This window comes from Homalodisca vitripennis, chromosome 6 (assembly GCF_021130785.1).
Source record: "Homalodisca vitripennis isolate AUS2020 chromosome 6, UT_GWSS_2.1, whole genome shotgun sequence".
Lineage (NCBI taxonomy): Eukaryota > Metazoa > Arthropoda > Insecta > Hemiptera > Cicadellidae > Homalodisca > Homalodisca vitripennis.
In genome coordinates, this window is record NC_060212.1 from 150,578,072 (window position 1) to 150,600,755 (window position 22,684).

Below are 22,684 nucleotides of genomic sequence, written 5' to 3' on the forward strand. Positions count from 1 at the left end.
TTTCAACATCACTGTCACTGTCTTTGCTTTTGAAAACTTCAGCTTCCTTTGTTGTCCCCATTATATTACCTTTTCTACGGCCCTACTACCTCTATCAGCCAACTGTTGTGTACTCTGTCCTCTGACTATCAGCAGTGCGTCGTCAGCATATGCAGTGATTGTTACTCCTTCCATTGTTTGTTACACCAAGGAGCTCTTACCTTTTACGATTCAATTAATTTGTATTTGTCGGTTTTTTCACAACATAGATAATTACAATTTGTCTACGTCAAATTTTGTATATGCAAAGTCATTTTAAATTATATACAACATAACATGTGTTTACATATGAAATGTGTGAGATTAGAACTTGGGACCTTATGATTCTGGGGCATCCTCTATTTTTGCAGCTGCAATAAAATTATTTTAAACAAATCCTTTAAGACCGAATTAGTGGGCAATCCATTTGAAATACATTTCTACAGTTAGCTGTCTGTCCCACTAAACATTTGAAACACCCTGTATAAACTCTAACTGTATCGGAAAGAATGGAAATAATGGCAAAAACCAAAACACTTCTTAGCGTTCTCAATATGTATTCCAACAATATTACAGAAATTAATAATCTTGGGTGATAGTTATGTTTATTGAATAATCTACTACCTGAATTTTTGTCGTCCATCCCAATATTGTTAGAATTTTATTTTTAAGATTTCAATGACGATAATACATGGATTTTGTATTCTCGGAGTAACACTGCTACTTCAGACAGTGAGTGACTCCAAGACATTCGCTATTAAAGGACGTACATTTGTCTCGAGAGCTTTCTTAGAACCCTTAAAATATATTTGCGTACTTGTTTCATAAATTGGACAATTTTACCTTCCTATACAACTATATAAAATTTGGCGGACAACCATGGAAACAAAACTTTTCGAATTATTTAGCTTACGAGTATAAAACTAGGATTTGCGCAAGTTAAAATATAAGTGTGCTCTTCACAGGACACTTGGAAAAATATTTTGAGATTTTCGCAATGATTATACAAATGGTATATGCAAAAATAGGTTACATGATTTTTAGATAACATGAATGTGTTTTCATTTGAAATTATGATTCAAACATGGAACCTTCTGTTTTGAAATTATTTAAATCAAATTCTTTAGGGCCGATTCAGTAGGAAATTCGTTTGAACTGAATCTCTTTACCTACTTAGTTAGCTATTTAACCGCTAAACATCTGAGACGGATGGTCTAAAACACTCAGTACGTTTACCGTGCATGTTTACCTAGATAAATGTTCAGTAGTTGGTGGTCCTCTTTTGTAAAAGAATTTGTTTTTTCACTTTCCCATCACAACTATATAATAAACACGGGAATGGAAGACACAATCACGTATAACCGACACTACTGTAGTTCCTACGGAGCTTTCGATATCCTACCAGGATAAAATTAAATGTATCCACCCATTTTCTTTGCTTCGAACTTAAATTTTATATTCTATAGATTTAGATATCTAGGTCATAAAGTTAATTGATTGAAAGAGTTTTTAGAATAAAACGTAGTTGTTAAAAGTTACAATTTTTTATTTTTTGTGAATATAGTTTATTCAAAAATGTTATTGCAATATTTCAAAACGAACGTAATTATTTTTAAACTACTGTTGCCGATTAGAATTTTACGAATTATTCATAGTGGAAGATCAATTTCTTGTGATACGTTTCATTACTCAGGGATCGTGGAGATTCTATTTTGAAAGTTAGTTAAAATCCATATGGAGTCAGACCTCTGTCAAACCAAAAAAAGAAATAACCCTACGTTTGTTAGATCATCTGGCTAGCTAAAAAGTCACTAGAATGTATATACAATGTCTGAGGTGTTCTTTTCTTTGTGAAACCTTCCACTGCTACAACAGAAAAGAGCAAGAGTGGTTTGAGACAGGATAAGGTGCTGTGTGTAGTTTCCTAATGAGTGGATCGTGAGACTTTATCGTCTTTTTTTAATTTATTTGATAGCTAAATTGGTTTACATAAACTTATGCTGTTTTATTATTTTTTCCATAACTGCAATACTAGTTAAGTGACATTTTATTAGTCTCAACTACTGAATAGACATTATTTATTGCAATCTATTTTTTAAACGATTATTATAAATAATGACAATTACTTGTAATGCATCCGTCGAATGTAGTTGGCTGAGCTTTAGCGAAACCTTCACTCGTGGGGATGGAAAAATTTCGTTTCTGTCTGTCTGTCTGTTTGTGTCCGATATCTCTAAAACGAACTAACCAATAGACTCCAACTTATGCATGAAGATTCATTACTATATAAGGAAAATGTGTTCGTTTACTCCATCGGATTTAGCTGAGCTTTAGTGAATATTTTTAAACTGGTCTTATGGTTAAACATGATGACTACAAGAAAATATCAGAAGAAGAAAGTTTGTAAACAAACTCTTTTTTTACAATTTTTTTCTCATTTAAGCCTCAGCGTCAGCTATGCCGGCTTCGAAGTGCACTGGTTTTTCTTATTAAAGTACAAAGTACATGATTGGACCTCCCCGAGATTTGAACCCGTGATCTCTCGGTTAGAGAGCCGAGACTATAACCATTAGTCTACGGAGGAGGACTGTAAACATACTCAATACACCCGTAAGAGTGACATATTCCAAACATGTGAAATATTAACACATGGAACTTAACTATCCCAACACATACATCATTTTATCGTGAAGACTACTACCAGAGTTTATACCCTTCCGTCCAAATTTTGTTAGAATTGTATTTTTTGGCGTTTTAATAACGATAATATATGCATACGCACGCACGCACACTCGCAAGAATGTAAACAAATATGATGAATACAGTAAATGAACAACAATGAATAAAGATAAATATTCTCTAAATGTCTTACGAACAATCTTTTCACGTATTCATCTACTAAGTAATAAGTATACAGCATATAATAAATACACTGAACACTTTCTATCCAGTAAACTTTGACAATAAGAAAAATATGTTCTATTTAGTTCATAAAATTGAGGTCATTACTGGAAGAAAATGGACTACAACTAAACAAAAGGTTTAGCTCGATAATGCTACAAATCATTGTGCAGAACTATATTTTCCGCAATAGCTTACAATGATATCGGCACGAAAATACAGTCACAAACGTGTGCCATATAACCCTTATTTGGGTGGTATTTATTTTAAATTCAAAGCTTGTATCTCTTAATATTGTATAGTTTGAGATTTTTCTTACGGAAAAGTGTTTAAAAAAACGTGTACTCAGAATTTATCAATCTCTGAGCACGATTCTTAGAATATCATCCTCGACCTTTTTCCGCTTCCGACATGGTTGAACAAAGTCCTCTTTACCAAAACCTTAACATCCTCCCTATACAACATTTGTTCACTTTTAAAACATTACGACTTTTTTATTGCAGAAGTGGCAACAGAGGGTTCTCAAGGAGCCACTATAATATGCGTAGTAATAAACTCAGACTATTCATGTTACCAAAAGTAAACAAGTTTATAATAAAACAATCATTCTTATATCTGGGACCGAAGTATTTTAACAAGTTGCCTACTGAAATTAAAGAAATAGAAAATATAAACCTTTTTTGTAAAAAACTAAAAATATGGCTTTTAGATAAAAAAGAACTTACTTGTTTACAGGAAAATATTTGTTAAAATTATACGTATGATTAAAATTTTACGTATGATTAATTAAGTATTATAGTATTATTAGAGTATTGTATCTGTTTGCCTTTGTATTTGTATTAAATATTAAACTGTGTACTTTTATATATAAAATCAAATAACTCTGTAATCGTAGTTTTAAACGGTGTATCCATTGCAAACAAGTCTAGGCTCATTGTAAAAAATTGTAACTGTCTTATCTTATCTTATATTATGTATTGTTCGCCTCCCCCACATCAAGACACGCCACAAACACTGCAAAGCTGCACGTCAACCTTAATTGTACAGTATACTGAACTGAACTCAAATATGTTATATTTATTATGTATTGAAAATTTGTTAACTAGCCACAATTACTGGTAACATTGGTTAGTATTATTCCATTATTGCAATGTCTTGTAAATTTGAATTATTGTGGAATAAACTTCATTATATTCATTATATCATTAAGTCAAACTTCGCTCTCAGAGGCTTGTCACGTCTGATGAAACTCACTTAGAACTACTTCTAACTCGGGAAAACATTAACAATGGGAAAGTGTTTAACACTGTCATACACCGGCACGACATCTAAAAGGATATTCTTTTAACGCATTGTTAATAACATAAACATAACGGAATTATACCGTAGTATAGGGGGTTTTTAAACTAGTTAAAATATGTTTTTAGCCTTGTTATATATCGATCGCACTATGTCCTCACGAATGTTTCTGATTTTTCAATGTATTCTTCTAAATTTCCAGTGTATCATTGAACAATTTCCAAATACGACACAATAGTCCCAATTACTTTATTTTACAACAAGTACTTGCCTGTTCTCGATACGTCCACCCTTTGCATTGTGCCAGGTTTTAAACCAATACCAAATTGTTTAGTCACCAACACATCACAATATAAAAATTGTTTATTTAAAATATGACGGTGGAAGTGAGTTGTTATAGAATTCTTTTACTCTCGTTATTCCATCAGCGGTTAATATTCCTAATAAGTGTTTCGCCGGAGACTCTTATAGAAGAGATGTTGTCCAGTCCCGAATCGTGGAGCGCTGTCGCTGCGTTCTGCAAGAGGGTGCTAATGCAAAAAAGAAGAGAGCAGCTATAAAGCACCAGAATAGCTCATGCCGGTGGATTTTAGAATGAAGTAATGCCCATTGGGCGAACGATGGCACCTTCTTGAAGTAGTTGCAGAGATGCGTTCCCGAGAGGGTTTCCAATGCCTGGACCGGTAGGTTTTTAGTGGGTGAGAGTCCCACACACCAGGGCGAACATCTGTCCCTGACGGTGCATAATGCATTTTCCTATCGTAAAAAAAAATATTCCTAATAACATAAATTATTTGTTTCAGATTTTTCACTTTTTTCTCAAGTTTTATAATTTTAACTTGACTTTTGTTTGATCTCTACTACTGATTTACCAAATATTGTGCATGATAAGGATATTTAAAACCATAAATAGAGACATAAATAATGTGAAATACTGCGTATAACACTACTATCATTGCTATTGGTAAAACAAACTAATTTTACAAATAGGTGAGGCACGAGTCTACACTATAGGAATGTATTTGTTACTCAATATGTGGCTCATTTCCAGTATTGTTCTCCGTTGTCTTGCCGTGAAATCTGTCTGATTACTGTGGAGAACACGCTACGTGTGTAAAGATCTACTTCTATTTTTATATACAATCTGCCTTATTTCTCTTCTGGATTTTTATCATTCCAGTTGTACACATTCAGTAGTAAACATATTTCATTCACACGTGTGTGCTCGTTGAAAAATGTAAAATGCAGTTGTGAAAATTGCAAAGTGTAAATTGCACATGCGTGTAAAAACGCACAATGTTACTGACAAATGCGTTAATATGTAGTTATTTTATTCCTTTTAGAGGATTCATAAATCTAAGAACTGTTGTACATATCACCATATTTATTAACTTTATTTCGATACATAAAGTGATTTCCATACTGGCGCGTATGATTTATATTTAATTTAACATTGAACGAAGATTTCGTTTTAATTTTAAATACTGGAAAAATATTTAGCATTTGTTTTTGAGTTTAGATTCAGTTTTTTATTTAGTAATAAACAAAGGATATTATTGCTTATTTAAATTACCCATACAATATTTTTATTAATTAAAATTAAACCTACTTGGAAGAGACTCCATCGTCAGTCTGCACTTCTACTTACTTTCTGATATATACTTGATATTCTTAAATTTCCTTACCAAACAAGGATTTTCGTACATTTTCTTTCTAGTCACTATTTTTATATCCCTTGATTTCATCCTAGGTGTTGTTAGCTCTTGGCAGATCAAAACCCGACTTTGCAATAACTCGAAATACTTAGTTTAGATTGGTAATTTGGTACCAGTTCACTCAAACACATCACTGTAAGAATTTTGATCTGTCTTTAAACCTGAGTGGGATTTTGTATATTTGTCCTTATCAAGTATCCGCTACCAACAACAACATCAACATTAAATGACACATCAACATTAAATGACACATCACATTAAACATTCAACACACACAACACGCATTAAACACAACAACACATTAAACACACACACACGCGCGCATTTGAACATTAAATGTTCAATCTTACTTTCATATATCTAGTCACTCTATACCTACTTAACATAACTTACAACAGTGTTTTTCTGTATTACATTTAGTATATCAGTATTTCCTCTTTAATTTATATTATTTATAATTTAAGGGCTTGCTTTAAAGCATTATTATGTATGTCTTTTCTAATTTCACTGCAATATGTATAAGATTCATCATTTCAGTTTCTATTATTTTGTTATTACTTTTATAAGGCTGATACATACACTTCGGAGTTAATATATTTACGATATATGCTGTTTAATAATAACAATATTTTATACATGTCAATGTGAATGTTTGTTTAAATGGTATACACTTTATTTTACTAACATAAATTAACAAAATTGCATTTTTGGCAAACGTTGTTTATTTAAAATTAGCAGTTACCCACGTCTTTGCACCCGAGTCCTTATTGAATAATAGGTACGTCATTAGCACATCCATTTGAAATGGCATAATGCACATTCCTGAAATCCATAAGATATTTCATCACCCCATCTACACCCGTCGGATTCCCCCTGACTCGTCGGTCACACTCCGAGTGACGGGTGTGTATTTCACAATAATTGAACTTTAAGTTCGAAGAGCAATGTCTTAGGACTATGAATATGGAGAGTAAAGAAGTTTTTATGAGTACCAGAGTTTTTATGAATATCACCAAAAAATAATTTAACACATGAACTATTATAGACCAATAACTCAGGTCTAAAAAATGTCTTTTTCAGTAAAAAAGATTACTTATGGCCATTGTAATCTACTTCAGTCTAAGATATTTACGGTGCCGTAGAAGATAATTGTTTGGAATTGATATTAATGTAATACTCTAAAAGCGATACAAATGGTTATCCTGCTTAAGAAAGTACTTATAGTTGGTCTTAAAATTCTACTTAGGCCTTCTGCCTACAGCCATTATAATATACTTCCTGTGTAAGGTATTTCCTTTGCCGTTAGTTTGTTCAGAGGAAAAACACATGTGCTTTTGCTTTCACCTATCTAAAACAGCGGAAACTTAAAAAAAAAATATGGTTATTCTAGGGGTTGGAACCTTTTTCTTGCGGGCTCTTCACAAACAGTCTGTACTTTGTCTGATAAGAGTATAAGGCACAGGTATTTCGAATTTCTTCGTCCTAGGCCATCGGTAAGTTGAAAACAAAAATGAAGTTTTTCTTAAAATTACAGGCCTATTTCCTTCCTGTGGGTGGTTGAATATGAAAAATGTTTATATTGATTGTTGAGAGCATGACGTACGTGAATTTCATCATTCTGCCCATCAGGAACTTGAAAAACACACATATAGTTCTGTAGGGGTTGTAATCAAATTTCAATCCTTATGAGTAGTTGATTTTCTTGAAAGATATTATTTGCCTTTCACACATGTAAAAACCCTAAGAGTTTAAAAACAAAATATAGTTCTTCTAGAATTTATAACTGCATTTTAACCCCTATGGATGTTTAATCTTAATTAAAATGCTTTAGTTAAACTCTTTATGCCATGAAGCACACGTGTACCAAATTTCAGCTTTCTGTGATATCGGAAAGCTGGAGAACTAGTGATGAGTAAGTGAGGGTTTTGCCTTTTTTATATAGAGATGTCTGTTTATAAATTAAATAGCGTCATTTTCAAATTGCAAATTCTTTTATTGGCAAAGTATTTCCTGCATAATTTAATCCGATATTAAAAATAGCCGAAAAGAGGATGGCGGTGACATTAATACTGGCGCCCGAAATAATCTTTTTCCTTTTTCGCGCCAATGAATGGATTAATTACGTGTCAACAGAAGGAGGGCAGGACACTGTTGACAGTTCCTAACAGCTGTTCCATCCTGGTAGCAATTTGTGGCTCTTGTCGGAACGTGTTTTGCTCTGGTGATCACCACGGCTCCTTCTTTAATGATAACCCGCCATGTTGTTGGTATGTTAACATACGTACTTTTATCTGTTTATCTTTTTTATGTTAATGTGTCTTACTATATATTACACAAAATTAACAGTATTATGAAAATTGCCTATAATGTCCTACTTTCCTCTTCAGATACCCAAAATGTTATGGCTAATATATATATATATATATATATATATATATATATATATATATATATATATATATATATATATATATATTAACGTTTACATCACACTTTTTTATGTAACTAAGGACGTTTGAAAATGGTCTAAAATTAATTCCAGGAAGAGATTAGCAAAATATTCAACGGATTAGGCTACTATATGTGATTTACTAGCGTTATTCTTGTGTAATTGTACTGAATTGTAAAGTCTTACGGAAAAAAGTAATTACCATCTGTGGCATACGGTGTAAATTACCTCAGTATATAAATTTAGATGTTTCTAGATATAACTAATCTGAAAAAAATAATCAAATTATAGTTTTTCTGTATAATCTTTTTCTGACAATATGAGGTAAATTGCAAATATTAGCTAGGATTGAGGTTATACGACTGCAGTTTGGATCGTAAAAAGATTTTTGCCAATCTTATATATATAAAAATCTTGAGTCACGATGTATGTTGCCAATAAACTCCAAAACGACTGAACCAATTTCAATCAAATTTCACATGTATCCGTAATTTAGTCTAACTTAGAAGATAGGATAGTTATTATCTGAATTATTCGCTTATGTCGTGAATATAAACGAATAAAATGAAGAAAAGTTTTCAAAGCGCCTGCACATTATAACCTGCAATTACGAGATAGATACGTATATTAAACAGTGAAACACTATTTGAAGGCGCTAAGTTATGATGTATAATTGTCTAAACTAAATTTTTGGTTGAACTTAAAGGTTGAGTGGTAGACCACTTTGTAATAAAATACATTATGCATGTACAATACATTTTTGACACATTTTTCTTGATCGTGACATCAAGGTAAAATCTACATCGGGGTTGGAAATATAATTTACTTCAACCAGAAATGCTCATACGCGGGCAAAACTTACGAAAAGCGTGCGAAGCCGCGGGAAACAGCTAGTAAACTATAAAATTTCACGTGTCACAATATGTTACAACATGTTCAAAAATGTACCGCCTTTGAACCTTTCAACCCTTTCATTGCAATGACAAACTTAAAACAAAGAATATTTTAACAGTTAAGAAAGTATATACAAACATACAATAACAAGGGTTGTTTAAGCGTAATAAAGGGACTTATTATTTATTAATTATAAATATACTAATTTTAAGAGCCGGTTATGCTGTCGCCCATCTTGAGTTCAGGCCTACAAAACAGTTTTAAACCTCAAAGTCCTTTTAAGTTCTTATTTTTGGGTCATAAAATGGTGCGAGATGTCACATTTCAAAGACGTAATCAATACGCTTCTGATCGCATTTTTTAGATAACCAATGTTTTTATTGGTTTCCATTACAAAAATTTCAAACCTTTTTGTATTTAACCGCAATACTCAACAAGTATACACTGTGTAAGAAAGGATCGCATGTAAATCATTTCGTTACAGCTAGATTATTAAACTGTTAAACTAGATTCAGAACAATATAGATCCAACAAAGTTAACAGTGCCTTCTCCTTATCGCCATTATCACAGAGCTGAACCTGAACATTCACCTACCTAAATACTAACAGTAAATGGAAGGGGGACTGGACTTTTAATGTAAAAATCGCTGTGTCAACGACTCTATCTTCATTTCTAACCTTAGTGGTGGGCCTTTTACACTAACTATCGTTGACTCAACAACTCTTAAAAATAACAAATAACAGAGGGTCTTTTAGTCTACAAAGCTTTAATACAACGACCCTAAATAATTAAACAAAATAAAAGTTGAATTAATAAGTTCTATGTCACAAAGATGTATATTAGAACAACTAGAGATAAGGAAAAAGTAATAAAATTGCAAATAATATGTCCAATTTTATGTCTAAAATTAATATGGCCAATTATATTTTCTTGAATTTTTAATTTATAAGAATGTCAGCGTAGGAGGGTTGTCACCAAACACACTCTCCAAGTTTTACTATTTAGAACTCAAAGTTTAGCTAAAACTAGTTTCAAACTAGATAGTTTCAGAAACTTAAACTATTATAACACTGAACTTAATAGTAGCGTGATAATGCCACCAGCAGCCTTTATAATGAACTGCTACTGTCACGTACAATTAAGTCAAAATATTTATTTTACAGGCCGTGGTGACGTTCTCCTCCACCTACGTGTTGGTGGCTCTCAGCATAGACCGTTACTACGCCATCAAATACCCGATGAACTTCTCCGGCAGCTGTAAGTCCCTCGCATGCCCTTATTTTTGTGATTTAGCATATCAGTTGTTTAAATAGTTAAGAAGTTATCGCAATCGTAAATTATGTAAATTGATAACTTTATAAGTAACAGTTGTATTAAAACGTTGCAATCTCAATATAATTATGTAAAGAAGTGGCGTAGTCAAGGGAGATATTATGTAGTTTGCAATGCCTTCTTGATGTTTCTCATTGGAAGACTAAAGAATAATCGAAGATAAAAATATTGTGAAAATTTAACTCACGCTATATTATCAATAATAGTACGCAATGAGTTAATAATGTTCGATATGTAACTCACACTAGTCGTATTTTGGTGGTCTGTTTTTTTTTCTTGTGTATTATGTCAACTCCTTGCTAAACCTCCTACCCTTTTGAAAATCCTGAGTACGTTAAATACGTTAAACTAAAATGTGGTGAGTTTCGATATGGTTTGAACCGGACAACTTAGACGACAGTCCTGACTCCATTCGCATTAAGAATATGAAATAAAGAGTGATTGATGGATAAAGATATTACTTCTGTAATACAGGTAAATATATAGGTAAGGATAATTAAACTATTTATTTATTTTATTTCCAACGGTAACCCATTTTTACAATTGATTATATTATGGTAGAGATAGCATGCTTGAACAAAATATAATAATATAAAAGTAATTAACAATGTTTTCATAAATAACAAAGATACTAATAATAACATGAGTAGGGTAACAATATAAACTATCGACAGTAACAAGTAACAGATAATAAAGTATAAAGTAAGATAACAATAGATCAACAGTGCAATTACGATATGAGAACTGAACATATTAAAGAAAAATCAAATAGTCGAGCTTAACAACAGAAGTAATAAATAACAAATGGCAATAAACAAAAATATTAAGTACAACAACAGAGAACAACGCAAAACAACAAGAACTATTAAATAAGCTATAGGAGTATACTATATCTGAGCATTAAACCGTACAAAGTAATTTTATTATATTCTTGGGTAAGTCCTTCTTTTTTTAATTCTATCCCTTTTTTTCAAAAAATATATTTCAAGTGTCAAACACTTTTAATTAATACACTGAGGTAGACAAGTCATGAGCAAAAGGATTTAATTTCCTGTTAATGCTCCAAGATATTGTTCTACGCATCCGGTTCTTTTTAATTTAGTTAAATTAATGATTTTCGGCTGAGCGTCAGCGAAGTCTATCTCTTGAGAGTCACGTAATTTCTGTCTGGTTGTATCCATACGAATTCTCAAGACCGAACTGAGCTATAAAATTTTAATTTTGCATCAAGGCATATAAATATACAACATAACTAAATTAAAGTTTACTTTGGATTTTTCAAACACAAATAGTCCATATTTCAAAATCATGTTCATTTGTCAATCTAGTTATTTAAAATTAAGATTTGTCTTTCAGTTAGTTAAACAATATTTTACTGTCAGATTTAAGTATAAAAGATCTTGTTCAGTAATAACAGATATCGACCGAAATTTTCTTATAGACAATGCTAATGATATTTACTTTAAAATTTTGGAAAATTAATGTTTAAAATCTAATACCTTACTTTACATATTAACTAAAAAAAGGTAAAGTATTGCTCACAGATTTAAAGATAAAATTTGAATTTTTTTAATTCCGAACATGAAGCACTACTCAAGTTCAATTCGTACCGGAGAGGGAAAAGCTGGAGAAACTGCAGACCTACTTTTCCTTCCTGTTGCTTTATGTAAGGGGTGACCTCGACAGACATAAACATCTCACATCCTCGGTGAATTGTTTTAATGTTTCTCTCGCCGTCCGCGCCTCGCTGTAAGGCAAAACCTCGTGCTTTGTAATTCCTCAACTTCCAAAAGAACGTAAGGCATGTATGTTTTGCTTTTACCGCACACCACTAAAGTTTCTGTATAGTGGATTGATTTCCAAAGCATTTGGCCAATTGCATTGAATATGCATTCAACATTTAATCGATTTCCAGCATGGCTTTGCGGCCCATTGTAGGCATTCCATCCACATAAATTTTGTCAATAACGTCAATGTTACCTTATTACTAGTAATTAGTCATTACCAACAATAGGTTTCATATTTTTACATCTAGTTGAATATTAATTGTATGTCCTGTGTGGCGTGGTGACCCAATGGAATAAGGCTCAGTATTTTAGGTAGATACTATCAGCAACTTTTAGTTTACCTAAATAAATTCAAATTCAAATTCAAATTCTAATTAACTTTATTCATATTATTTGTACAATTACATTTGAATTTTATACAAATAAGGAATGGCATCATCTTACATGTTTTTATTTGATTATATCCTATGTGTCCATATATTCTCCAAATGAATACAAAGCCTTATCTGTCAAAAATCTTTTAAAATGTTTTTTAAACAATAAATCATTTTCTATGTTAAATAAAATTCTAGGGACTTGGCTTATAAATTTAATACCTGCCGAGCTAGGTTTTTTTATAATGAAATTCCAATGCATGTTTATGAACTGCCAATTGATTTCTATTTCTAGTAAAGTAGTTGTGATTTGACCCCAATCGGGGTAATTTGTCAAAATTTGATCTAACCATCATAACAGTTTTCCAGTATATACATTCCGTAAATAGTTAAAATTCCTAATTTTGAAAAATACTCTTTCACAGATTCCCCATCCTTTAAGTTCATGATTATCTAATTGCTTTTTTTTGAAGTTGAAGAATGCTTAACAGATTTGAATTACTAGTGGCCCCGTACAACACAACACCAAAGTTTATATGAGAATGTATGTGGGCATAATAAATGGTTTTCAAAATTTCAGTTGAGCAATATTTTGACATGGTTTTAAGAGCAAACAATCCGGAAGAAATCTTTTTTTGCAAAGCCAAAATATGTTCGTTCCAAGTTAAGTTCTCATCTAGAAGTAATCCTAAAAATTTAGTGTTAGTTAATTGAGAAATTTGTATATTGTCTATTGTTATGTTTGGCATAAGTTTTTTTCTATTTTGTTTTGTGCAGAAAGAGATCATATTTGTTTTATTAAAGTTTAGTAATAAGTTTTTACTGCAAAAATAATTATTAATACACACATGAGTTCCGTTTTACCTGCAATTTCTATTTCATTCAAACTTTTACCAGCAACTATTAAATTAGAGTCATCTGCATATAGACACAGCTTGCTCTGATCTTTTGTCAGAACATTTGGCAAACCCAACATATAAAGTAAGAAAAGAATTGGCCCAGAATGGAACCCTGTGGCACTCCATGCTTGATATTTTTTAAAGAAGATTTTGCAATGAGTGATTTGATTTAATTTGGTTACAAACTGCAAGTCAACATACTGTGGTCTATTTGAAATATAAGAAGCAAACCAGTTTAATGTAAAATCTTTAATACCAATATTTTTTAAAATTTCTATTAATATTTCATGTGATCACTATCAAAGGCCTTGGTAAGATCCATAAAAATGCCAACCACATAATTCCCTCTATCAATATTGTCCACTATGGATTCAATAAAATCCGTCCCAGCAGTTATGACAGACTTACCAGCTCTGAAGCCATGCTGTTCTCTGTCAAATATATTATTGGTTTCAAGAAAATCAACTAGTCGTAAATACATCACACGTTTCAAAGATTTTTGAAAAAGTAGACAAAAATGGATAAAGGTCGATAATTATTAGGGTCAGTTTCACTTCCTTTTTTGAAAACGGTTATAATTTTAGAGATTTTCAGTTTTTCAGGAAAAGATTCCAGACACAAAAGAGGAATTTATAACATGAGTCAGGGGCTTGATCAGGTACATTTTAGCTTGCTTGACAATTGGCATTGGAATTTCATCGTGGCCTGCTGAATATTTGTTAGGAAATGACATTATAATCTGATTTAATTCTTCCTCACTTACTGGTTGGGTGTGGAACTTTTTAGCATTAGAAGTTTTAAAGGTACCAGTGTTAACAGTGATGTGTGATGACAAGTTTGGTAATATTTCATTATCTACAATGTCAATAAAATGATTGTTAAAAATTTTCACAGATTTCCTCTGGTTCAGAATATTCATGGTTTTCATAAATCAATTTAATATGTTTATTAAAAATTGTGATAATTTTTTTGTTTCATTATTAATATTTTCCAAGTAAGATTTACATACGTTTTCAGAATTTCTAATTTTATTTTCAATATATTCCTTTTTTTGAAGAGTTTAATTTTTTGCTGTAATTTTTTTTTTCAACTGTTTTAATAGCTTATTTAGTGTTCTATCTTTGGTTAATCTTGTAGTTTGACTTAAACTTATAATTTTCCGCTTTTTTCTTTTTCCAAATCATAATTTATCCATTTGTCTTTATTAAAATTTACCCTAGACTTGACCAGAGGAAAACTAACATCAAAATAGTACATCAAAATTTCATGAAAAACATTGTATTTAGTGTCTACTGTTGCATTGTAGACTTCCAACCAAGTTTTCATTGCTCAACATATTTTTAAAGATCTCAATGTTTTCTCTTGTATATTTTCTACAAAACTGTGTTTCGGTCTTAAAAGATGTCTTTTTATTACAACATACATTAATTTTCAAAAGTTGGGCATCATGATCAGAGAGCTCAGTAATAACACCTTCAACCATAAGTGACTTTTTCGGTAAATTTGTTATAATATTATCAATTGCACTTTCACAATCCAGGGTAACTCTAGTCGGAAAATTCACCAAGTACTGCATGTTATGTTGCCTTAAAATATTACTTAATCTATCATGACTTTTAGAACAATGCAATACATTTATGGTTTATATCCCCAGCTAAAATTACATGCTCATAAGTTTCAGTTAAAATAGTTAAAACAATATCAAGTTTATCCAAAAAGAGGCCATCATAAATTAAAACCTGGAGTTCTATACAAACCCCACTAATACAAAAGAAAAATCAAAAGCTCGGCAGGAAACAATACAGCATTCAAACTCTTTATCTATACATAAGTTATTAATTCTAGGAATTACAACTCTCTTAACTTGGTAAGAGTTGCTGCCTAAAATCATAACTCCTCCACCACCACATGTTTGGCGACAATAGTTGGTTATAACAGAATAGTTATTAACTTTAGCAAATTTTATCTCATCAATTTTTAGTTTATGTTCACTCAACACTATTAGATCTGGTTTCAACTCTTCAAGAACTATTTCCAAAGATAATTTCCGCGATAAAAAGTGTTGGATATTTTGATGTAGAATTTTTTATTGTAAGATTTGCATTTCTTGAATCCAAAATTTTTTTATATATTGTGGAGGAGCTATTTACAGTATGTTTTGATCTATTTGAAATATCTACTTTAATGGTGGAAACTGATTTAGGCTTGCTATAAAAAAAGGGAGTCATTGTGCTGTTGGTGTGGCGTATATAGTGTTGGTGTGGAGTATGTTTGGTTGTGCTAGTGTTGTTTGTGGAGACATATGAACAGTTTGTTACAGATGGACTCAGGAAAGAGCTTTGAAATTCAGGAGACACCTTCCCACTCTCCCTCACACTCCCTTCACTTATCACAAAATCGCCCATTTCACTTTCACTACTCTCACAGACACTAGCTTCAGTTGTTGCTGGAAGTGAAGTTATTTCTTGGGTTGGAGTATGTGAGGAGAAAAAACAAGTTCGCTCTTGTAGGCCTGCGGCTGCGGAGTCGACCAACCTCTCCATACTGGGGAAAATGGAACTTGGGAGCTTATTTCCAGTTTATTACTCGCAGTTTCGGTTGAGGGCTGTGATGGTGTACCACGAAGACAATCTATAGAACCCTGAATCTGCTCGAGAAATTCATCATGTGACAGTCCTATCCTGAGTTTTCTCTGAGATTTTTGATCATAAGAAACTATGGTTACTGTAGCTCCAGTAGCCAATTGAAATTTTGAGAGATTGGAAATTAAGTGTTCAATAGTGATCTCATCTCGAACAGCACCTATTGGAGAACAAATCAGGTGCTTGAATCCCCTCCTCTCAAAATCCATAGCCAATTGATGAAAGGCCAAATCATAATCAGTTTTCTTTGGCTTGTTGTAGTACTTGGGTTTAGTAATGAGGCTGTAAATTCCTGCACCATGTCTGTGATTCTGGTACGCAAGATGTGAACTGACACAGTTTAAATCAGAAGGCTTTCCACATTGCTGCTTAAATATCACGGCAACTCCTGCTGTCATGTGGCGATCATGATCGAAGTCTGCTGAAATTGAATGAGCAAAAAGCCACAGATGCATTCTCTTGATGCTTGACGATAATATCTTTCATATTTGCAACAATTTATTTGAAAAGGTTTTTTTCTCTTTTGAGATTTCACAATCATTGGTGGGTTTCTACAGTGCACACTTTATTCTGTAACGAATAGTCACAATTATTTTTGAAACCAGTTTGTTTCGGAAATGTCATAGGCATTTATTTCCTTGCATATCCTGTTAACTATCAATTGCTTTCCTAAGAAGTTTAAGTGGATGCCATCTCGATTAAAACATTTTTCAGATAAAGCTGTCATGTCCACAAAAGAAACATTCTTCATTATTCTGGTTTGCTCATAGTAATGTAGATTTAAATTCATAAATTTTCCTCATTTATTCTATGGAATAGGGGTAGATCTTGTCTAAAGGGTATGCCACACAATATAAGTCTACAATGCCTATAAGACAGTAAGACAGATTTTAAATTAGTGTAAATGGTTTGAGTGCTTCCATTGTAAACATCATTTGCACCTCCCATGATAACTAAAAATTCTTCTGGTGCAAAAGTTATATTTCTTGTTTGGTCAATAATATCCATGAATTTAGCACCAGGTGATACCAACTCATTTACCTTGGAGGTTTTCTCGAGTTTATCATGAATTTTCCTGGCTAGATACCTGCCATGGCTGTCACCAACTATAGTAACATAAGGAGATGGTATTTGGTAAAATGTCCTGTTTAGGGTAACCTGTAGTAGGGGAGGCCTGTTCAGTTTGTATAGCTTTTTCACAGAGTATTTCAGGTTTTGTTTGGTTCCGAGGGTTTTTTCATAGACAAATCATTTTCCCCGATGTGAGTTTTTTATGCTATCATAGTCATTATTAGAACTTGGATGGTTAATAAAATGACAACACAATGTCTTTAGGAGTTAAAATTCCATTTTTTTTAACATAAGCAATGTAGGATCGTTTTTTTTTAGCACAATCATTTTCAGAAAAATCTGGGATCTTTATGTTCTGAAAGAAGTTCTTGCTGTTGAAATTAAGTAAAATGTAGTCAACTGCATGTAGAAGATACACCCACAATCAAATGAATTATTTTGATTCGGGCCATCAAGTGATATTAAAATTAGTTGTTGGTGAGTTCTGAAAATAATGAATAAGTTTCAGAGACACCAGCTTAGCAATTTCAGAGTTACCACTACTTCTCATAGAGTCATAGTGATAATATTTTATTTGCCACTTTTTCATACACAAGTAGACTCCAATGTGAGCCATTTACTGATTTATAACTATCCAACTTCCCCACTGTCATATTTGGCATTGTTTATAGGGATGAGTAGTATATTCCTTTTCATGTAAGGCAAGGGGATCCAGAAGAAATGATATGTCCTCCAGTTCTTTAATTGCTTTCGACTATTGTTGGGTTCATTAAAAAGCGGTTCTCTTTATTCCCAATCACTTTAACGGTAAGTACTGGAAATAAGAATCTATAGTGTCATCTGTTAACCAGGTCTGGCCTAAAATATCCAGTTTTAGATCTGCTGATTTTACCTGTTGTTTTAATCTCTCATTTTCTTTTTGTAGGGCAATCATATTTTAACTGTAAGTCCGAAAAATTGGTTTCAGACTTATTGTTTGCTAATTTTCTAAGGTCTCCTCTTGATTTCTGTAATTTTTTGATAACAAGGGAGATGGATCCTGATGGGCAAAATTTTTTGTGGGTACTTTTTCTGTTGATGTTTTATTTGCATATTTCAAGTTTCCACCTTTATCCTGCAATGAAGAACTTCTCAGGGGTCCTATTTGTGTTTTATTTTTAAGTTGTGCTCTTGTTTTAATGAATGGACTAGTTCCTGTGTTGTCCTTGATTGAAGATTGTTGTGACATTTTAAATTATATATAGACTATGTATAATATTAATAAAACAATAAAAAATGTCTATGTAACTGTTTACTATCCAGGGATTTAGTTTAATATATTTTTATTTAATAATTAATATTTGAATTCACTCTAAAAATTACTTCCAAGAGTAGCAAAATTATTCAGATTCCAAATGGATTTGAAACCAGGTATCTTGAGTGTGGAAGGCAGTCGCATTGCCAACTGAGCTACACAACCTTATCTAGGTAGGACTGATAAGCTTCACTTCACTCATTCAGCTTTACTACAGATAATACTGGAACCTGTTATCTATGGAAAACCCCAGGCCATTCACTTGTTAATCACTTTCATAAAAATGTCATATCAGCTTTTTTAGTGTTATCTTTGATGTTTACTTCTTTGAGCTAATATATTGTCTTATATAGTGTCATTGAAATTGAATGAATATTAAAGGTAAATATTAAAATATATACTTAGTTTTATAGGTTTAGTCCATCAGTTAAAACTTTTTGTCCTGTTAAATAAATAATAAACTTAGCTCAAAAAGTAAGTCCTGATTGCTGAGAACTTAAATCCTATCATAGTCTTGAGTTATACATTAAAAAATTTCACTACTTTTTATGGTTTTACATTTTAAAACTAATAATACCAGTCACTATCAAAACAAACAAAACATGCACTTCACACAACCACACATGTAGGCTCTCCTATCATATAATAGGCCCTTTATCACTCGCCATGACACAAGGGCCCACTTGCCGATGGTTCTCATGAGAATAGCCGAAAGTCGACCATAGTATAAAGTATTTCACCTATCTTTTGGTCTACATTCCTTCGAACGATCACCGCTGACAGCTACCCATCTGGTGAGGACAATTAAAATCTATTATTTCCAAAATTGTAGCGAAATCTGTAAATCCTATATGAGCATAATTCATAATGACGCTATTGTCTGTTACACGAGGTAAGGACCTCCAATTACAAACTATAAAAAAATCATCCAATTTCGATCTAGAGTGAGAACAAAACAAAATCTATTTTATTTATCGGATGGATATGTGTAATGAAAAAACAAAAATAAAAACCCACAAAATGCAAAATCCTTTTATGACAAGAAAAATTAATACAATATTATTAATATCGTATATTATCACTAATGTATATTATCAGTCGTAGGTGGTTAGTAGACGAATGCAGACGTATTGTGACCTGTATTTCGTAGTTCAGTTTTAATGATTAGTGTTTTGTATAGTTTTTAATTAACTGCATGTTTTTAGAGTTAGTGAAGTTGTCAAACAAAATGGTGGTTGTGATTCCTGACTTAGGCGTGCCACAACGCTTTGGTAAGATTTGTTTATTTTAACCTCGTTTGTAATTATGTATTAGGTTAGTTCTTTACCTGAAGAAGAGGTCAGATTGCAGATCTCGAAACGTAGTGTTACTGATTTCTTGTTTCACTGAACGATGGCAAACGTCCGGAAAAAATCCTGTTTCCTTCATAATATTATGTCATTTATGGTCATGAAAAATCAATGACTTTATTACTTTCTCGTATATACAGGACTTATGTAACGTCTGTATGTCTGTATATAACGAACACTCCAATATGTTTTACTACACAAAGTAGGCAAAGCCTTCCTAACAAGTAATCGCGGTCCTCTAGTTCCGAATGGCCCTCCCGTGGACACGTGTTGCCTGGGGTTGGCGACGATCCAGTTTGTCGCTCCCGGCCATTTGTATTGTTTTCACCAATTCGGTTTCTCTTCAATTTATTTTTTACCCTGCTGGGACGATTATGCAAACTCGAGTAAAAATATAACTTACACGCGAATAATAACCACATCCCTGCACGATCAGGAGGGTATTGTACTGGAGACAAACAAATAATAAGCTACAGTAACAATTACTTGATTAATTTACGTGATAAGTAAATTAGTAACTCAGCCATAATTTTATAAGAAACCCTCCTATGTTTGGAACCCGTCTTAAAGTCCTTACAAGAGCAGTATAATAATAATAATAATGGCTATTTTGCCCTAACTATAATTCAATAATGCAGAGCTACTGAAGTACAGGTTTACTAAACCCCTCAATCAACAAACGCCTTTAAACAAGAAACATCTCAAACTCGAATTCTCGTATCACAAAGATTGGATTGCCTTAAAATTAAGATACTTTTAAGTAAGGAAATACATTACCCAGCAGGAATCAATTCTGGCTGGTTTATACCTTCCAGTTGAACCTACCACTGGACACAGCACAAATCGATGTATCACTTAAATCTGGGTAACCTTATGGATGACCAGGAGCGGTACATCACTAACTGCAAATGTCGAGATTCTCGGGTGCAAAGGTAATTTGATAGGTCTAGTCTACTGTTGGATTACTGTTGGAGTTGGTGGGGTTCGTTCCCTAAGTATCAGAAGTTCTTTCTAGCCTCAGCAAGGGTTTCCAACCTCCTACCTGCTTTGACTGGAGAGGCTGGTTCAGAGCCGGCCTCCCCTTCTTCCGGGGGAGACATGACTGAGATTGGTGCCCTAATTCTTCCTCATGGATCTCGATAGGAGGCGGTCCCTACCCCCTAACCTTACCCATCCTGAATATCCTGTCACACAGGAAGCAGTGATAGTGTTCTTATAGGACTAAGTGCAATTTATGACCTTCTTGTCCTAAGAAAACAAAAAAAAGGAAGATACATTTTTTGTACTGGCTGAACGTTGGCGAACACTATCACTCGTGGGGCTGGAAAATTTTTATCTCTGTCTGTTTATGGTTATCACGATATCCAAGAACGACGTAACCTATAGATTTGATTTTTTTACGAAGCTTTCTTTGCATATAAACAACATCAAGTTCGATTATAATTCCTGTCTCTTTATGGGATTTGGATGAGCGCTAACAAACATGTTTACCTTGGTCTTATGGGTAACCGTGATGCCAATAAAACATTGCAGAATAAACCTAGTACAACAATGTGACATTTTAACATGTGACATAAGAACTCGTGTAGCCTAATGAAACAAACTAAAGGCTTGAAATTGTGCCTGCAACCGCAACGAAGCCTATTACGCACTAAGTGGTGTGGCGAACCTATACTTTGTGTTCTAGAACATCGCGTCAAACATGCCATTTTAATTGTGAGGGCAAACAGACAACATCCTACCCGTAATATTCTCACGATGTTTTTTATCTGTGAGCTATTTGAGTTGTCAAAGATGTTGAGATAGTATTCAAAATAAAAAGTCAGAGACGATGTATTCACACCTCTATCTCATGGGTGTTGGCCTAGTCAAAATAACCGACACCATAAATATAACGGTAATGGAGTGTGTTGTGATTTACACCTCCATCTGGCCAGTTGAACAATGTGGTCACCGCGCAATAATGATACGTGTTCGCTGATGTACGGCGCGTCGCGACGCGCGTTGTCCCGGCTATTCCTGTCGTCCTGACGCCGCTGCGCCGAACACGCCGTATATTCTTATTAAGTAGAAGTGAATCTTGACTTCTGTCGGAAGCGGTCTTTTCACTTTCAATAAAAATTAGTACCAATCAGTTAGCTGTTTCTGGTCAATTGAACTGAACGTTGCGTCGTAGAAAAGAAGCGTCGTAAATGGATTGAAAGTTTAAGGGGGGATTAAGCACGTCCAATGAGATCTGTACCAGAAACTGAAAATCATTTGTACTGGAGGGATTTTTACTCCTAAACAGGGGACTTAGAATTATCTGGGGACTGGGGCCTACTGATAGATTTACTAAATAGGGACAGTGACTATCCCACGTTAAATTTCGTCTTTCAAAATTTTGTAATTAAAAAATATCGTAATCACAAAAATTACAACTAGAAATTAAGATTGTATTGTTTCTCAAGACTTACTCTTCTGCTTCAAGAAACTATAATTTTTATTTTGGCCATATTTAATTTAAGAATTTACCATAAAATATTAAAACTTACCAAAGCTTATCGATTTTCAAGAGTTGATTAAAATTAACTCTTCGAAGGTCACCTACAGCCTTGAAGAGACGCTGTTATAGCAAATTTTCGTTTCGGCTATCAACAAAATAAACCTGAAATTGATC

At 32.9% G+C, this 22,684-nt stretch overlaps 1 protein-coding gene across 1 annotated transcript in view; it reads left to right on the forward strand.

Annotated features, from left to right (window-relative positions):
- The first annotated feature begins 8,191 nt into the window (after positions 1–8,191).
- The window catches only part of LOC124365597 (cardioacceleratory peptide receptor-like), a 40,362-nt gene continuing 25,869 nt past the window's right edge, over positions 8,192–22,684 (forward strand). The window contains exons 1-2 of the mRNA XM_046821588.1: positions 8,192–8,200; positions 10,441–10,534. Of these exons, the coding sequence (XP_046677544.1) occupies positions 8,192–8,200; positions 10,441–10,534 (103 nt within the window). The remainder of the gene's footprint in view (positions 8,201–10,440; positions 10,535–22,684) is intronic.